Source organism: Neophocaena asiaeorientalis, unplaced genomic scaffold (assembly GCF_003031525.2).
Source record: "Neophocaena asiaeorientalis asiaeorientalis breed wild unplaced genomic scaffold, Neophocaena_asiaeorientalis_V1.1 scaffold184, whole genome shotgun sequence".
Lineage (NCBI taxonomy): Eukaryota > Metazoa > Chordata > Mammalia > Artiodactyla > Phocoenidae > Neophocaena > Neophocaena asiaeorientalis.
In genome coordinates, this window is record NW_020185325.1 from 7,693,977 (window position 1) to 7,707,201 (window position 13,225).

A 13,225-nucleotide genomic window follows, 5' to 3' on the forward strand; every position below is an offset into this window, starting at 1 on the left:
AACTTTATATTAGTTTTGGTTTTATGCAGGCGGTGATAATTGGGAACAGCACAGAAATATATTTCAAACATCATTTCAGAAAAGAAAAGTATTTTCGTGTTGGGATCTTTAAAAGGATGAAAAAGCTTAATAGGATTAAATTATAGGAGCTAATAGGACCCTTCTTCAATTCATGCTAAACAATTATACTCAATTTATTTTATTTATTTTTTATGACTCTGAAAGAGGGTATGATTTTACCATCCAAGAAAATGGACTTCAGGTGGATCAACCTCCTGAAATCGGAGACATCTCCATTGTCCGAATCATCATAATGAAAAATGATAACGCAGAGGGAATCATTGAATTTGACCCAAGTTATACTGCCTTTGAAGGTAGGTTCAGTGACGTTACTTATAAATTTACCACCAATTTCTGAATTAGAGTACCTCAGCACGACATTGTCAGTTTGAATTGCTGTATGCAGATTTTCCTGATTTGGGGTGTGTGCATGCGTGTGTGCGTGCGTGTGTGTGTGTACACATGTATACACCTTTGTATGTATTTATATATGCCTTTATATATATTTATTTTTAAAATATATTTTGAGTTACCTTTGGGCAGTCTTGAATCTCACTTTTGTATGGCAAAGTGGAATGGTTGGGAATAAGGCATTTAGAGAAATTATGTTTAACTTTAAGATTGTTGAAATGTTTATATTTCGAACACTTATATTTCTAATTTATGTAATGCTTAATTTCCTTTGTGATTAGAAATCAGTGAATATTCACTTCCTAATGAATAATCACCTTTGAAATATTTTACTGGACCGCAGGTGCAGGTAGTATCTGGACCCCTAATCATGCTTTCTTGAAACAGTTTCTAATAGCAGCTTGCCTTATCTTGCCAATTCTCCCCTCTTGTAGAAGCAGAATGCAGAATATATGGTTGTATTTCCTCCTGGTAGAAGGAGGTGTCTGCTTTTTCTGATTTTATTCAAAAGCAGAATATGAATACACCTTTCAAAATAAACATGGTATCTTCTTGTTGCAATTAATTTATTGGCTTCATTGCCTCCATCAGATTCTTTCGTTATCTAGCCATTTTTAAAGTTCATCAGAAATCACTTTAGGAGTTGATTTGTATTGACTTCATGGGTAAAGTCCTGGAAAACATCACCATTTTGTGAACTTCAGTCTACAGTGAGTAAAAAAAGGCTGCATTTTTACACCAGCAGAAAAATGGGACTTGGATCTTTTTTGTTCACTGATTTCTGTTTGATATACTATCTTTGGGGATATTTGGGACAATGCATTTATAATTACAATGTAAGTTCAGTACTATTTAGCCTTGGCTAGCGTGAATTCTATTAAATGATATTTTAATATACATATGTTAGCATAGCTGAAGAAGAAATAAAATATGAATAGAATTTTTAAGTTGAAATCAAGCACTGAGGAAACATTTTCAGATTTACAAGTAGATTTCATAGGAACTGAAAATGTAACAGAATCATCTTTATATCTGGAGTTTTCAAGCGCTCATATGATATAAATAACATACACCTTAGTTTTTATATTACTGATGTTTCAGTTAAAATGCAGAAACAATCCAGAATGGTTTCCTTTTTTTTTTTTTTGCGGTACGCGGGCCTTTCACTGTTGTGGCCTCTCCCTTTGCGGAGCGCAGGCTCAGCGGCCATGGCTCACGGGCCCAGCCACTCCGCGGCATGTGGGATCTTCCCGGACCGGGGCACGAACCCGTGTCCCCTGCATCGGCAGGCGGACTCTCAACCACTGCGCCACCAGGGAAGCCCCCCAGAATGGTTTCCTTTGAGTACACATATTTTAAGTGTTTTTTGTGCTCATCTAGCATTGTCAAAAAAGCAAGGGTTATTTATTTATATGTGGCACACAGAGAAAGAATGGCTATGCTAATGATGAAATCGATTATTTAAATTCTAACTTACACTGCTCACTATAATTTTCAACTTGTGACATACTATAGTTCTCCTAAAAAAAAAATAAGTCATGACATTTTCACTAATTGTTTTTTAAAGCAATAAATGAACTGCGGAAAAATTGAGTGCTTGTGTTGTACTGTTATATTTAATTGTCGTGTTTGATTTGACTGAATCTTATAAAAGTCACTTGCTTTGTCTGGCGTACCAATTAATTTCAAATTCCTGTTACAGTGGAGGAGGACGTAGGGATGATCATGATTCCAGTGGTGAGGCTTCATGGCACTTACGGCCGTGTGACAGCTGATGTCATCTCTCAGAGCTCTTCTGCAGTTCCTGATGGTGTTGATTATGTACTGCATGGTAGTTCAGTCACCTTTCAGCATGGGCAGAGCTTAAGTTTTATAAATGTTTCCATCATTGATGACGATGAAAGGTAAAACTACTTAGTGATATTGGAAATAACATGGGCATATGTAAAGCATGAGTATTGTGCTCCAGTCCTTACCTATGTTTTGCACTGATAATAGAATTTTAGATTGTACTTGTACCCATTGAAAAATGAGTGAGAAACTTTAGGGGGTGCTGAGATAGGGAAAAAGGGATTGGGAGTCCATTGTGATTGTGCCTCACTTTTTCTCAAACAGAAGAAGAAATAATAATTTTTATTCTTCTAGATTTGAAAAGTCTAATCAGAATGTGGAAACATCCTGCAGATCACTTCCTTAATGCATTAAGCAATTAAAGAGGGGAAGAAAGTCTAATAACTATCCCAGTTTATGTAATGTTGAAGTGATCATTTGTGCTTTTAGCTAAGCACCCTCTTCTTACCACTTGGTGTGTGACTACTGTGCCTTGAATATGTATGACCAATTTTGAAAATGACTAGTTATTTGGATTTTAGAAGCATTTTAATATGTTTAGACTCACAGAATTGCTCCTTCTTGCTATGCAGTGAATTTGAGGAGCCCATTGAAATCCTGCTCATTGGAGCTACTGGTGGAGCGGTCCTTGGGCGCCACCTAGTGTGCAGAATCACGATTGCCAAGAGTGACTCTCCCTTTGGTGTAGTAAGATTTCTCAATCAAAGCAAAATTTCTATTCCTAATCCCAATTCTACAATGATTTTACCCTTGATGCTGGAGCGGACTGGAGGACTCTTGGGAGAGATTCAGGTAGAGTTATTCTTCCCGTGATTTAAAAAATAATTTGGATTGATAGATATGGTATTGGATTTTCTTATTCCTCAAATATAGTCATTTATTTATTCACAGTCAGTAATACTTATTAATTACCTAGTAGGTATAAAGCAGCTTCTAAAATCCTTTGAAGTACATAAAAATGCATAAGGCATATAGCTGTCCTCAGGACACTCTTGAGAGAAAGTTAAAAATTAAATGAAGGATTCTGGTAAAAGTCAACAAGTATTTGTAGAGGGCTTTCCATGTACCAGACTCTGAGAATGCACTGGTGAACAAGACAGACTTCATCTCTGTTCTCATAAAGTTTTCAAACAATAAACAAAAAAATGAAAAGAAAATGATCTGATAACACTAAGTTTTTCGCAGGAATGTAAAATCAGGAGACACAATCATAAGTGACCTGCTGGCCACTGTTGATTGGATGGTAAGGGTGTGATATTAAAGCTGAAAGATGATAAGAAAGAGGTGCTCAAGTAATTGTTAGAGGGATGAGCATTTGGGCAGAGGGATTAGCTAGTGCAGATCTACAAACTTGGCATGTTTGCGGTATGCAGAGGTCCATGTGGTGGATGGGCTTGGAAATGAAGGGATAACAGCACAAGATAGATCAGAGGGGCCAGTAGGTGTTTGGTCACAGAGAACTTTCTAAGCCAGGTTAAAGATGATGAGTCTAAGTGCAAATAGGATGCCATTAGAGAGTTTTAAGCAGGGGAATGATGTCGGTGTCACCAGGTTGTCAGCTCACTTATAACTGCTGTGAGGAAAATGGGTTGTCAAGAAGCTGGAGTAGAAGCAGGGAGAGCAGTTAGAAGGCTCTTGCCCTCTATAGCCCAGGGCAGAGCTGACAATGGCTCAGACAAGGGTGGAGATGGAGCTGGCCAGATGGGAATGGGCATCGAGTATGTTTTGGAGAAAAAAATTCACTGGGCTTGTAGAGGGGAAGAGAGTAATCAAGGATAACTGCTAGAATTTTAGTTGAGCAACTGGTTAAATTGTAGTGCTGTTTACTGAGATGCCGAAGCTTGGGGGAAAAGCAAGAGTTCTGTTTTGGCCTTGTTGATTTGAGATAGCTACTAGACACCCCAGTGGAGGGGCAAGTAGGCAGGGGGAAGTTCGAGTGTGGGTTGTGGGGAGGTCAGGACTGCATACAGATTCAAAAGATGTTGACACACCTGGAGGCATTTGAAACTCTGTGGCCTAAGGAGTGTAGACAGGGATGTAAGGGGTATAGACGCAAGCGCGGGCTCCCAACATTTAGGGATCTGAGGAGGGAGAGCCAGCCAAAAAGATTGAGAAGTAAAGAAGGAAAACTAGGAAGGTATGTGTTATGTGAGTAACATGTAAGCCAAGGAAGACAGGACACAGTGTTTCAAGAGAAAGAAGCGGTCAGCTGTGTCCAATGCTGATGAAAGATGAAAGAAGCAAAGAGAAGTGCCCAGTTTTCTTTCTTTATGCATATGAAAAGTATACAATTTTAAATTATAGAAACTTTAAAAAATGCATTTGTTGCAATATAAAATTTTTGTTTCTTGTAACAATTTATGAAAATTTCTGTTCCTCTTACACTAGGAATTTAAGTATATTTACTGCTGCACGCCCAGCAGACCTTTCACATGATTTTATAGTCTGATTCAAATAGGTTTTGATAGACAGAAGCTGTGCACTAGCAAGACAGTTTGTACTCATATTTTTAAAGTCCATATTACTCTAATATATATATTTAGAAAAGTACCTTTATGTTTTTGTTATCCTGTGGTGATAACAAATGACTGGGTATTCAGATCTTTCTTTACTTGTTAGACATTGCTATTCATGAAAACAGATATTCTGTAGATACATAGCTTATATTTGCAAATATTGTTTTAAACAACATGAGTTGATAACATAGGAATTTGCTGGAGATATTCTAGAATAATTTTCACGTGTATTATATATATTTTTAATACTACATATCCTGCTAAGTAATTCTTTGTTTAAAGCTGATCGTTTCTATTAAAAAAATAAACACCCTGCAGGTAAACTGGGAGATAGTCGGACCCAATTCTCAGGAAGCCTTACCATCACAGAACAGAGACATCGCTGACCCGGTGAGCGGGTCCTTCTCCTTTGGAGATGGGGAAGGTGGAGTGAGAAGCATCATTCTGATAGTCTATCCTCATGATGACGTTGAAGTTGAAAAGACTTTCATTATTAAACTTAAACTTGTGAAAGGAGAAGCTAAATTAGACTCCAGAGCTAAAGATGTTACATTAACAGTAAGTCCGACTTTGTTTTGCCCACAAAATTTTGGATTTAACGATTTATTGGAAAATACATTTACATTTGTTGAGACTCTATGGGCTTATGATGAATTTAAAGTTATAAGACCAAATGAAGTCATAGTAATTCCTGTGGATCAGATGTTCTGGTTGTTATATTAGTTTATTCCATAACATCATTATTGATATATATATATATATATATATATATTTTTAAAACCGCTTCGCCACCAGGGAAGCCCCAATTGATAATTTTTAAAGGCTTTAAGATAATGAGAAATACTTATTTTACACTTTCTGAGAAAATCTGATGTTTTGGGGATATTTGGCACTTTTAGAGAGGAGGCAGTTGTCATATCATACTCATTGCATATCTTTGCCATTAAAGTACATAAAAATTCACAGATGTCACAAGTCAGATTGTTGGAAGGAAGAATGGTACTTGTACAATTAGGGCAATGATGGTGTGGATCAGATCCGAGTTCAGCATATTTTGCATGAGTCACCCAGTCCATCTGGGAAGAAAGTGCTGGGGACCAAGGTTACTGAAAAAAAGACTGAAAGATGCACCTTTTTTTTAAGTTTGCAAAACACTCATGTCTGGGGTCTGTATCTGTCAGATGTCTCCAGTGAACCAGAACTATTAGGAAATATATATGGAGAAGGAGTTTTTTTTTGTTTTTTGTTTTTTTTTTAAGGAATTGGCTCATGGGATTGTGGGGTCTGGCAAGTCCAAAATCCATAAAGCAGGCTGGCAGGCAGGAAGCCCAGGAAAGAACCGAAGTTGCAGTCTTGAGTTTGAATTTTGTGGGGCAGGCCAGCAGGCTGGAAACTCAAACAGGATTCCTAAATTGCAGTCCTGAGGCGCAATTCCTTCTTCTCCGGGAAGCCTCAGTGTTTGCTCTTTACGGTTCAACTGACTGGATGAGGTCCGTTCACATTATTGAGAATAATTTTCTTGACTTCAAGTCAGCTGGCTGTAGATATGAATCATATCTGCAAAATACCTTTACAGCAACATCTAGACTAGTGTTTGACCAAACAATTGGACACTGTAGCCTAGCCAGGATGACACATTAAATTAACCGTCACAGGGCCTTTGCTTCTCTCCATATTGTATTATATCATAACGAGTAGAAAGAGGTTAGCTAAACTTAACTGGTTAAATGAAGCAAATGAGAGGTGAATAAAGCTAAATTCAGTCATTGAAGTATTATCCTTTGGTGATTCTACCAATTGTAGTTTTCTGAACACTTATTCCCATTATCCTTGGGGGATAAGAACCTACCTGTTTTGGTAACAATCAGCAAAATAAAGAAGGTTTTTAAAAATCAGGTAGCTAGGTGGATTATATCCAAGTATCGTGATTGTGTTTCTTTCATTTCCTCAGCTTATCTTATCTTGTATATACACAATACATCAGTGTATTGATATATTGCATACCGTAATTTCATCCATAGCTGTTATATACATTTTCACTCTGCTCTCTGTTTCTCTTTCTAGATACAAAAGTTCGGTGATCCAAATGGAGTGGTTCAGTTTGCTCCCGACTCTTTATCTGAGGAGACCTATTTGGAGCCATTAGCTCTGGAAGGGCCCCTGATCATTACTTTCTTTGTCAAAAGAGTCAAGGGCACTCTGGGAGAGATTATGGTATCATTTTTCCTTTGATTTTTAAGTAGAGTAGTAATTTGCCTAACAACTGCGGTTGAGAGGAACAGAGGAACTGCGTGTTCTGGAGAGTTAAAGTCTTAGATATACTGAAGTGACATGAGTTTTCACACACGCTGAGAAGGCTCATTGGAGCACCTTTGGACTCTCTAGCCGGCACCAACCTCTGGCTGTCTTTCTAAATTCAGTTACAATTAAGTTAAAAAGATCTTTCTCATATTTAATGATGAAGAAAATGACTGAACTATTTTGTAATTTTTTGTTTGCTATAATGTGAAGCTTTTCCTACTGAACAGGCCTATCCATGATTTTTATAAATTGCTTAATATAGTCTTAATATATCCTTTTTTTGGATATACCTCTTTAAATGTGTTTATTATTTTAGAAGTTTAGAACATTGTTTGAACTGAGTTAAATGTTTGTGGAATCCTTGAAACATTTCAAGAAAACATGACTTGGAATCACTGCTCTAAACCTATTACTCTCTTAACATAGATCAATATGTGTATATTCTTTATTTTCAATATAATCGAGATGCTCTTGTAAATCATCAGTATATATTCATCGAACAGATCAAGGTTATCTGTTTGCTAGCAAAACATATTTTGTGAACTCTCTCTATAAACTTACCTCTTTTCCTGTATTGGTGATTAATTGTTACTTCTTCAGTTGAAACTTTATGGTTTGGAGGTAAAAAAATTCTTAGAAGATAATTTTTTACAGATTTTGGGAGGGGGGAATTCTTAATTTCTGAAATCTTAGATATCCTCTTTTTTTTTTTAAACATTCCATTTTATCTCAAGATTTTTGGTTTTTTAAAAAAATCTTTATTGGAGTATAATTGCTTTACAATGGTGTGTTAGATTCTGCTTTATAACAAAGTGAATCAGCTATACATATACATATATCCCGATATCTCTTCCCTCTTGCATCTCCCTCCCTCCCAGCCTCCCTACCCTACCCCTCTAGGTGGTGACAAAGCACCGAGCTGATCTCCCTGTGCTATGCGGCTGCTTCCCACTAGCTATCTATTTTACATTACGTAGTGTATATATGTCCATATCACTCTATCACTTTGTCCCAGCTTACACTTCCTGCTCCCCGTGTCCTCAAGTCCATTCTCTTGTAGGTCTGTGTCTTTATTCCTGTCCTGCCCCTAGGTTCTTCATGACCATTTTTTTTTTTTTTTAAGATTCCATATATATGTGTTAGCATATGGTATTTATTTTTCTCTTTCTGACTTACTTCACTCTGTATAACAGACTCTGGGTCCATCCACCTCACTACAAATAACTCAATTTCGTTTCTTTTTATGGCTGAGTAATATTCCATTGTATATATGGGCCACATCTTCTTTATCCATTCATCTGTTGATGCACACTTAGGTTGCTTCCATGTCCTGGCTATTGTAAATAGAGCTACAGTGAACATTGTGGTACATGACTCTTTTTGAATTATGGTTTTCTCAGGGTATATGCCCAGTAGTGGGATTGCTGAGTGGTATGGTAGTTCTATTTTTAGTATAGAGTTTTATAGTGTATGGCCTTACATTTAACTCTTTAATCCATTTTGAGTTTATTTTTGTGTATTGTGCTAGGGAGTGTTCTAAATGCATTCTTTTACATGTAGCTGTCCAGTTTTCGCAGCACCACTTATTGAAGAGGCTGTCTTTTCTCCATTGTATATCCTTGTTTCCTTTATCAAAGATAAGGTGACCATATGTGCATGGGTTTATCTCTGGGCTTTCTATCCTGTTCCATTAATCTGTGTTTCTGTTTTTGTGCCTGTACCATACTGTCTTGATTACTGTAGCTTTGTAATATAGTCTGAAGTCAGGGAGCCTGATTCCTCCATCTCCATTTCTCTTTCTCAAGATTGCTTTGGCTATTTGGGGTCTTTTGTGTTTCCATACAAATTGTGAAATTTTTTGTTCTACTTCTGTGTAAAATACCATTGGTAGTTTGATAGGGATTGCATTGAATCTGTCGTTTGCTTTGGGGAGTAGAGTCATTTTCACAATGTTGATTCTTCCAATCCAAGAACATGGTATATCTCTCCATCTATGTGTATCATCTTTAATTTCTTTCATCAGTGTTTTATAGTTTTCTGTATACAGGTCTTTTGTCTCCTTAGCTAGGTTTATTCCTAGGTATTTTATTCTTTTTGTTGCAGTGGTAAATGGGAGTGTTTCCTTAATTTCACTTTCAGATTTTTCATCATTAGTGTATAGGAATGCAAGAGATTTCTGTTCATTAATTTTGTATCCTGCTACTTAACAAATCCATTGATTAGCTCTAGTTGTTTATGGTAGCATATTTAGGATGCTCTATGTATAGTATCATGTCATCTGCAAACAGTGACAGCTTTACTTCTTCTTTTCCAATTTGGATTCCTTTTAATTCTTTTTCTTCACTGATTGCCGTGGCGAAAACTTCCAAAACAATTTTGAATAATAGTGGTGAGAGTGGGCAACCTTGTCTTGTTCCTGATCAGAGTGGATATGGTTTCAGTTTTTCACCATTGAAGATGATGTTGGCTGTGGGTTTGTCATATATGGCCTTTATTATGTTGAGGTAAGTTCCCTCCGTGCCTACTTTCTGGAGGATTTTTATCATAAATGGGTGTTGAATTTTGTCAAAAGGTTTTTCTGCATCTATTGAGATGATCATATGATTTTTATCCTTCATTTTATTAATATGGTGTATCACATTGATGAATTTGCGTATATTGAAGAATCCTTGCGTTCCTGGGATAAACCCCACTTGATCATGGTGTATGATCCTTTTAATGTGCTGTTGGATTCTGTTTGGTAGTATTTTGTTGAGGATTTTTGCATCTATGTTCATCAGTGATATTTGCCTGTAGTATTCTTTCTTGGTGATGTCTTTGTCTGGTTTTCATATCAGGGTGATGGTGGCCTTGTAGAATGAGTTAGGGAGTGTTCCTCCCTCTGCTATATTTTGGAAGAGTTTGAGAAGGATAGGTGTTAGCTCTTCTCTAAATGTTTGGTAGAATTCACCTGTGAAGCCATTTGGTCCTGTTCTTTTGTTTGTTGGAAGATTTTTAATCACAGTTTCAGTTTCAGTGCTTGTAATTGATCTGTTTATATTTCTGTTTTTCCTGGTTCAGTCTGGGAAGGTTGTGCTTTTCAAAGAATTTGTCCATTTCTTCCAGGTTGTCCATTTTATTGGCATATAGTTGCTTGTAGTAATATCTCATGATCCTTTGTATTTCTGCAGTATCAGTTGTTACTTCTCCTTTTTCATTTCTAATTCTGTTGATTTGAGTCTTCTCCCTTTTTTTCTTATTGAGTCTGGGTAATGGTTTATCAATTTTGTTTATCTTCTCAAAGAACCAGCTTTTAGTTTTATTGATGTTTGCTATCATTTCCTTCATTTCTTTTTCATTTATTTCTGATCTGATCTTTATGATTTCTTTCCTTCTGCTAACTTTGGGGTTTTTTTGTTCTTCTTTCTCTAATTGCTTTAGGTGTAAGGTTAGGTTGTTTATTTGAGATGTTTCTTGTTTCTTCAGATCGGCTTGTCTTGCTATAAACTTCCCTCTTAGACCTGCTTATGCTGCATCCTGTAGGTTTTGGGTCATTGTGTTTTCATTGTCATTTGTTTCTAGGTATTTTTTGATTTCCTCTTTGATTTCTTCAGTGATCTCTTGGTTATTTAATAATGTATTGTTTAGCCTCCATGTGTTTGTATTTTTTACAGATTTTCTTCCTGTAACTGATATCTAGTCTCATAGCGTTGTAGTCGGAAAAGATTCTTGATGTGATTTCAATTTTCTTAAATTTAGCAAGGCTTGATTTGTGACCCAAGATATGATCTGTCCTTCAGAATGTTCCATGGGCATTTGAGAAGAAAGTGTATTCTGTTGTTTTTGGATGGAATGTCCTATAAATATCAATTAAGTCCATCTTGTTTAATGTATCATTTAAAGCTTGTGTTTCCTTATTTATTTTCATTTTGGATGATCTGTCTGTTGGTGAAAGTGAGGCATTAAAGTCCCCTACTATGATTGTATTACTGTCGATTTCCCCTTTTATGGCTGTTAGCATTTGCCTTATGTATTGAGGTGCTCCTATGTTGGGTGCATAAATATTTACAATTGTTATATCTTCTTGGATTGATCCCTTGATCATTATGTAGTGTCCTTCTTTTTCTCTTGTAGTAATCTTTGTTTTAAAGTCTATTTTGTCTGATATGAGAATTACTACTACAGCTTTCTTTTGGTTTCCATTTGCATGGAGTATCTTTTTCCATCCCCTCACCTCCAGTTTGTATGTGTCCCTAGGTCTGAAGTGGGTCTCTTGTAGGAAGCATATGTACGGGTCTTGTTTTTGTATCCATTCAGCCAATCTATGTCTTTTGGTTGGAGCATTTAATCCATTTACATTCAAGGTGATTGTCAATATGTATGTTCCTATTACCATTTTCTTAATTGTTTTGGGTTTGTTTTTGTGGGTCTTTTCCTTCTCCTGTGTTTCCTGCCTAGAGAAGTTCCTTTAGCGTTTGTTGTAATGATGGTTTGGTGGTGCTGAATTCTCTTAGGTTTTCCTTGTCTGTAAAGGTTTTAATTTCTCCGTCAAATCTGAGTGAGATCCTTGCTGGGTAGAGTAATCTTGGTTGTAGGTTTTCCCCTTTCATCACTTTAAATATGTCCTGCCACTCCCTTCTGGCTTGCAGAGTTTCTGCTGAAAGATCAGCTGTTAAGCTTACAGGGATTCCCTTGTTTGTTGTTTTTCCCTGCTGCTTTTAATATTTTTTCTTTGTATTTAATTTTTGATAGTTTGGTTAATATCTGTCTTGGCGTGTTTCTCCTTGGATTTATCCTGTATGGGACTCTCTGTGCTTCCTGGACTTGATTAACTATTTCCTTTCCCATATTAGGGAAGTTTTCAACTGTAGTCTCTTGAAATATTTTCTCAGTTTCTTTCTTTTTCTCTTCTTCTGGGACCCCTATAATTAGGATGTTGGTGCATTTAATGTTGTCCCAGAGGTCTCTGAGACTGTGCTCAGTTCTTTTCATTCTCTTTTCTTTATTCCGCTCTGTGGTAGTTATTTCCACAACTTTATCTTCCAGGTCACGTATCCATTCTTCTGCCTCAGTTATTCTGCTACTGATTCCTTCTAGAGAATTTTTGATTTCATTTATTGTGTTGTTCATCATTGTTTGTTTGCTCTTTAGTTCTTCTAGGCCCTTGTTAAACATTTCTTGTATTTTCTCCATTCTATTTCCAAGATTTTGGATCATCTTTACTATCATTATTCTGAATTCTTTTTCAGGTAGACTGCCTATTTCCTCTTCATTTGTTAGGTCTGGTAGGTTTTCTCCTTGCTCCTTCATATGCTGTGTGTTTCTCTGTCTTCTCATTTTGCTTAATTTACTGTGTTTGTGGTCTTTTCACAGGCTGCAGGTTCGTAGTTCCTGTTGTTTTTGGTGTCTGCCCCCAGTGGCTAAGGTTGGTTCAGTGGGTTGTGTAGGCTTCCTGGTGGAGGGGACTAGTGCCTGTTTTCTGGTGGATGAGGCTGGATCTTGTCTTTCTGGTGGGCAGGTCCGCATCTGGTGGTGTGTTTTGGGGTGTCTATGACCTTATTATGATTTTAGGCAGCCTCTCTGCTAATGGGTGGGGTTGTGTTCCTGTCTTGCTAGTTGTTTGGCATAGGGTGTCCAGCACTTTAGTTTGCTGGTTGTTTAGTGGAGCTGGATCTTGGCGTTTAGATGGAGATGTCTGGGAGATTTTTGCCATTTGATATTACGTGGTGCTGGGAGGTTTCTGGTGGACTAATGTCCTGAACTTGGCTCTCCCATCTCAGAGGTACAGCCCTGACACCCGGCCAGAGCACCAAGACCCTGTCATCCACATGGCTCAGAATAAAAGGGAGAAAAAAAGAAAGAAAAGAATAAAATAAAATAAAGTTATTAAAGTAAAAAATAATTATTAAAAATAAAAAAAATGTTTATCAAGTAATTTTAAAAAAAGGAAGGAAGAAAGAAAGAAAGAGCAACCAAACCAAAAGAAAAATCCACCAATGATAACAAGCACTAACTGTACTAGGAAAAAAAAAAAAAAAAGGACCGACAGAACCCTAGGACAAATGGTAAAAGCAAAGCTATACAGACAAAAATCACACACAGAAGCA

General features: G+C 36.8%; 1 protein-coding gene across 1 annotated transcript in view; it reads left to right on the forward strand.

The window, feature by feature from the left end:
* The window catches only part of ADGRV1 (adhesion G protein-coupled receptor V1), a 510,622-nt gene that overhangs the window by 162,799 nt on the left and 334,598 nt on the right, over nucleotides 1-13,225 (forward strand). Inside the window, exons 66-70 of the mRNA XM_024734350.1 lie at nucleotides 226-374; nucleotides 2,174-2,375; nucleotides 2,895-3,114; nucleotides 5,157-5,396; nucleotides 6,903-7,052. Of these exons, the coding sequence (XP_024590118.1) occupies nucleotides 226-374; nucleotides 2,174-2,375; nucleotides 2,895-3,114; nucleotides 5,157-5,396; nucleotides 6,903-7,052 (961 nt within the window). The remainder of the gene's footprint in view (nucleotides 1-225; nucleotides 375-2,173; nucleotides 2,376-2,894; nucleotides 3,115-5,156; nucleotides 5,397-6,902; nucleotides 7,053-13,225) is intronic.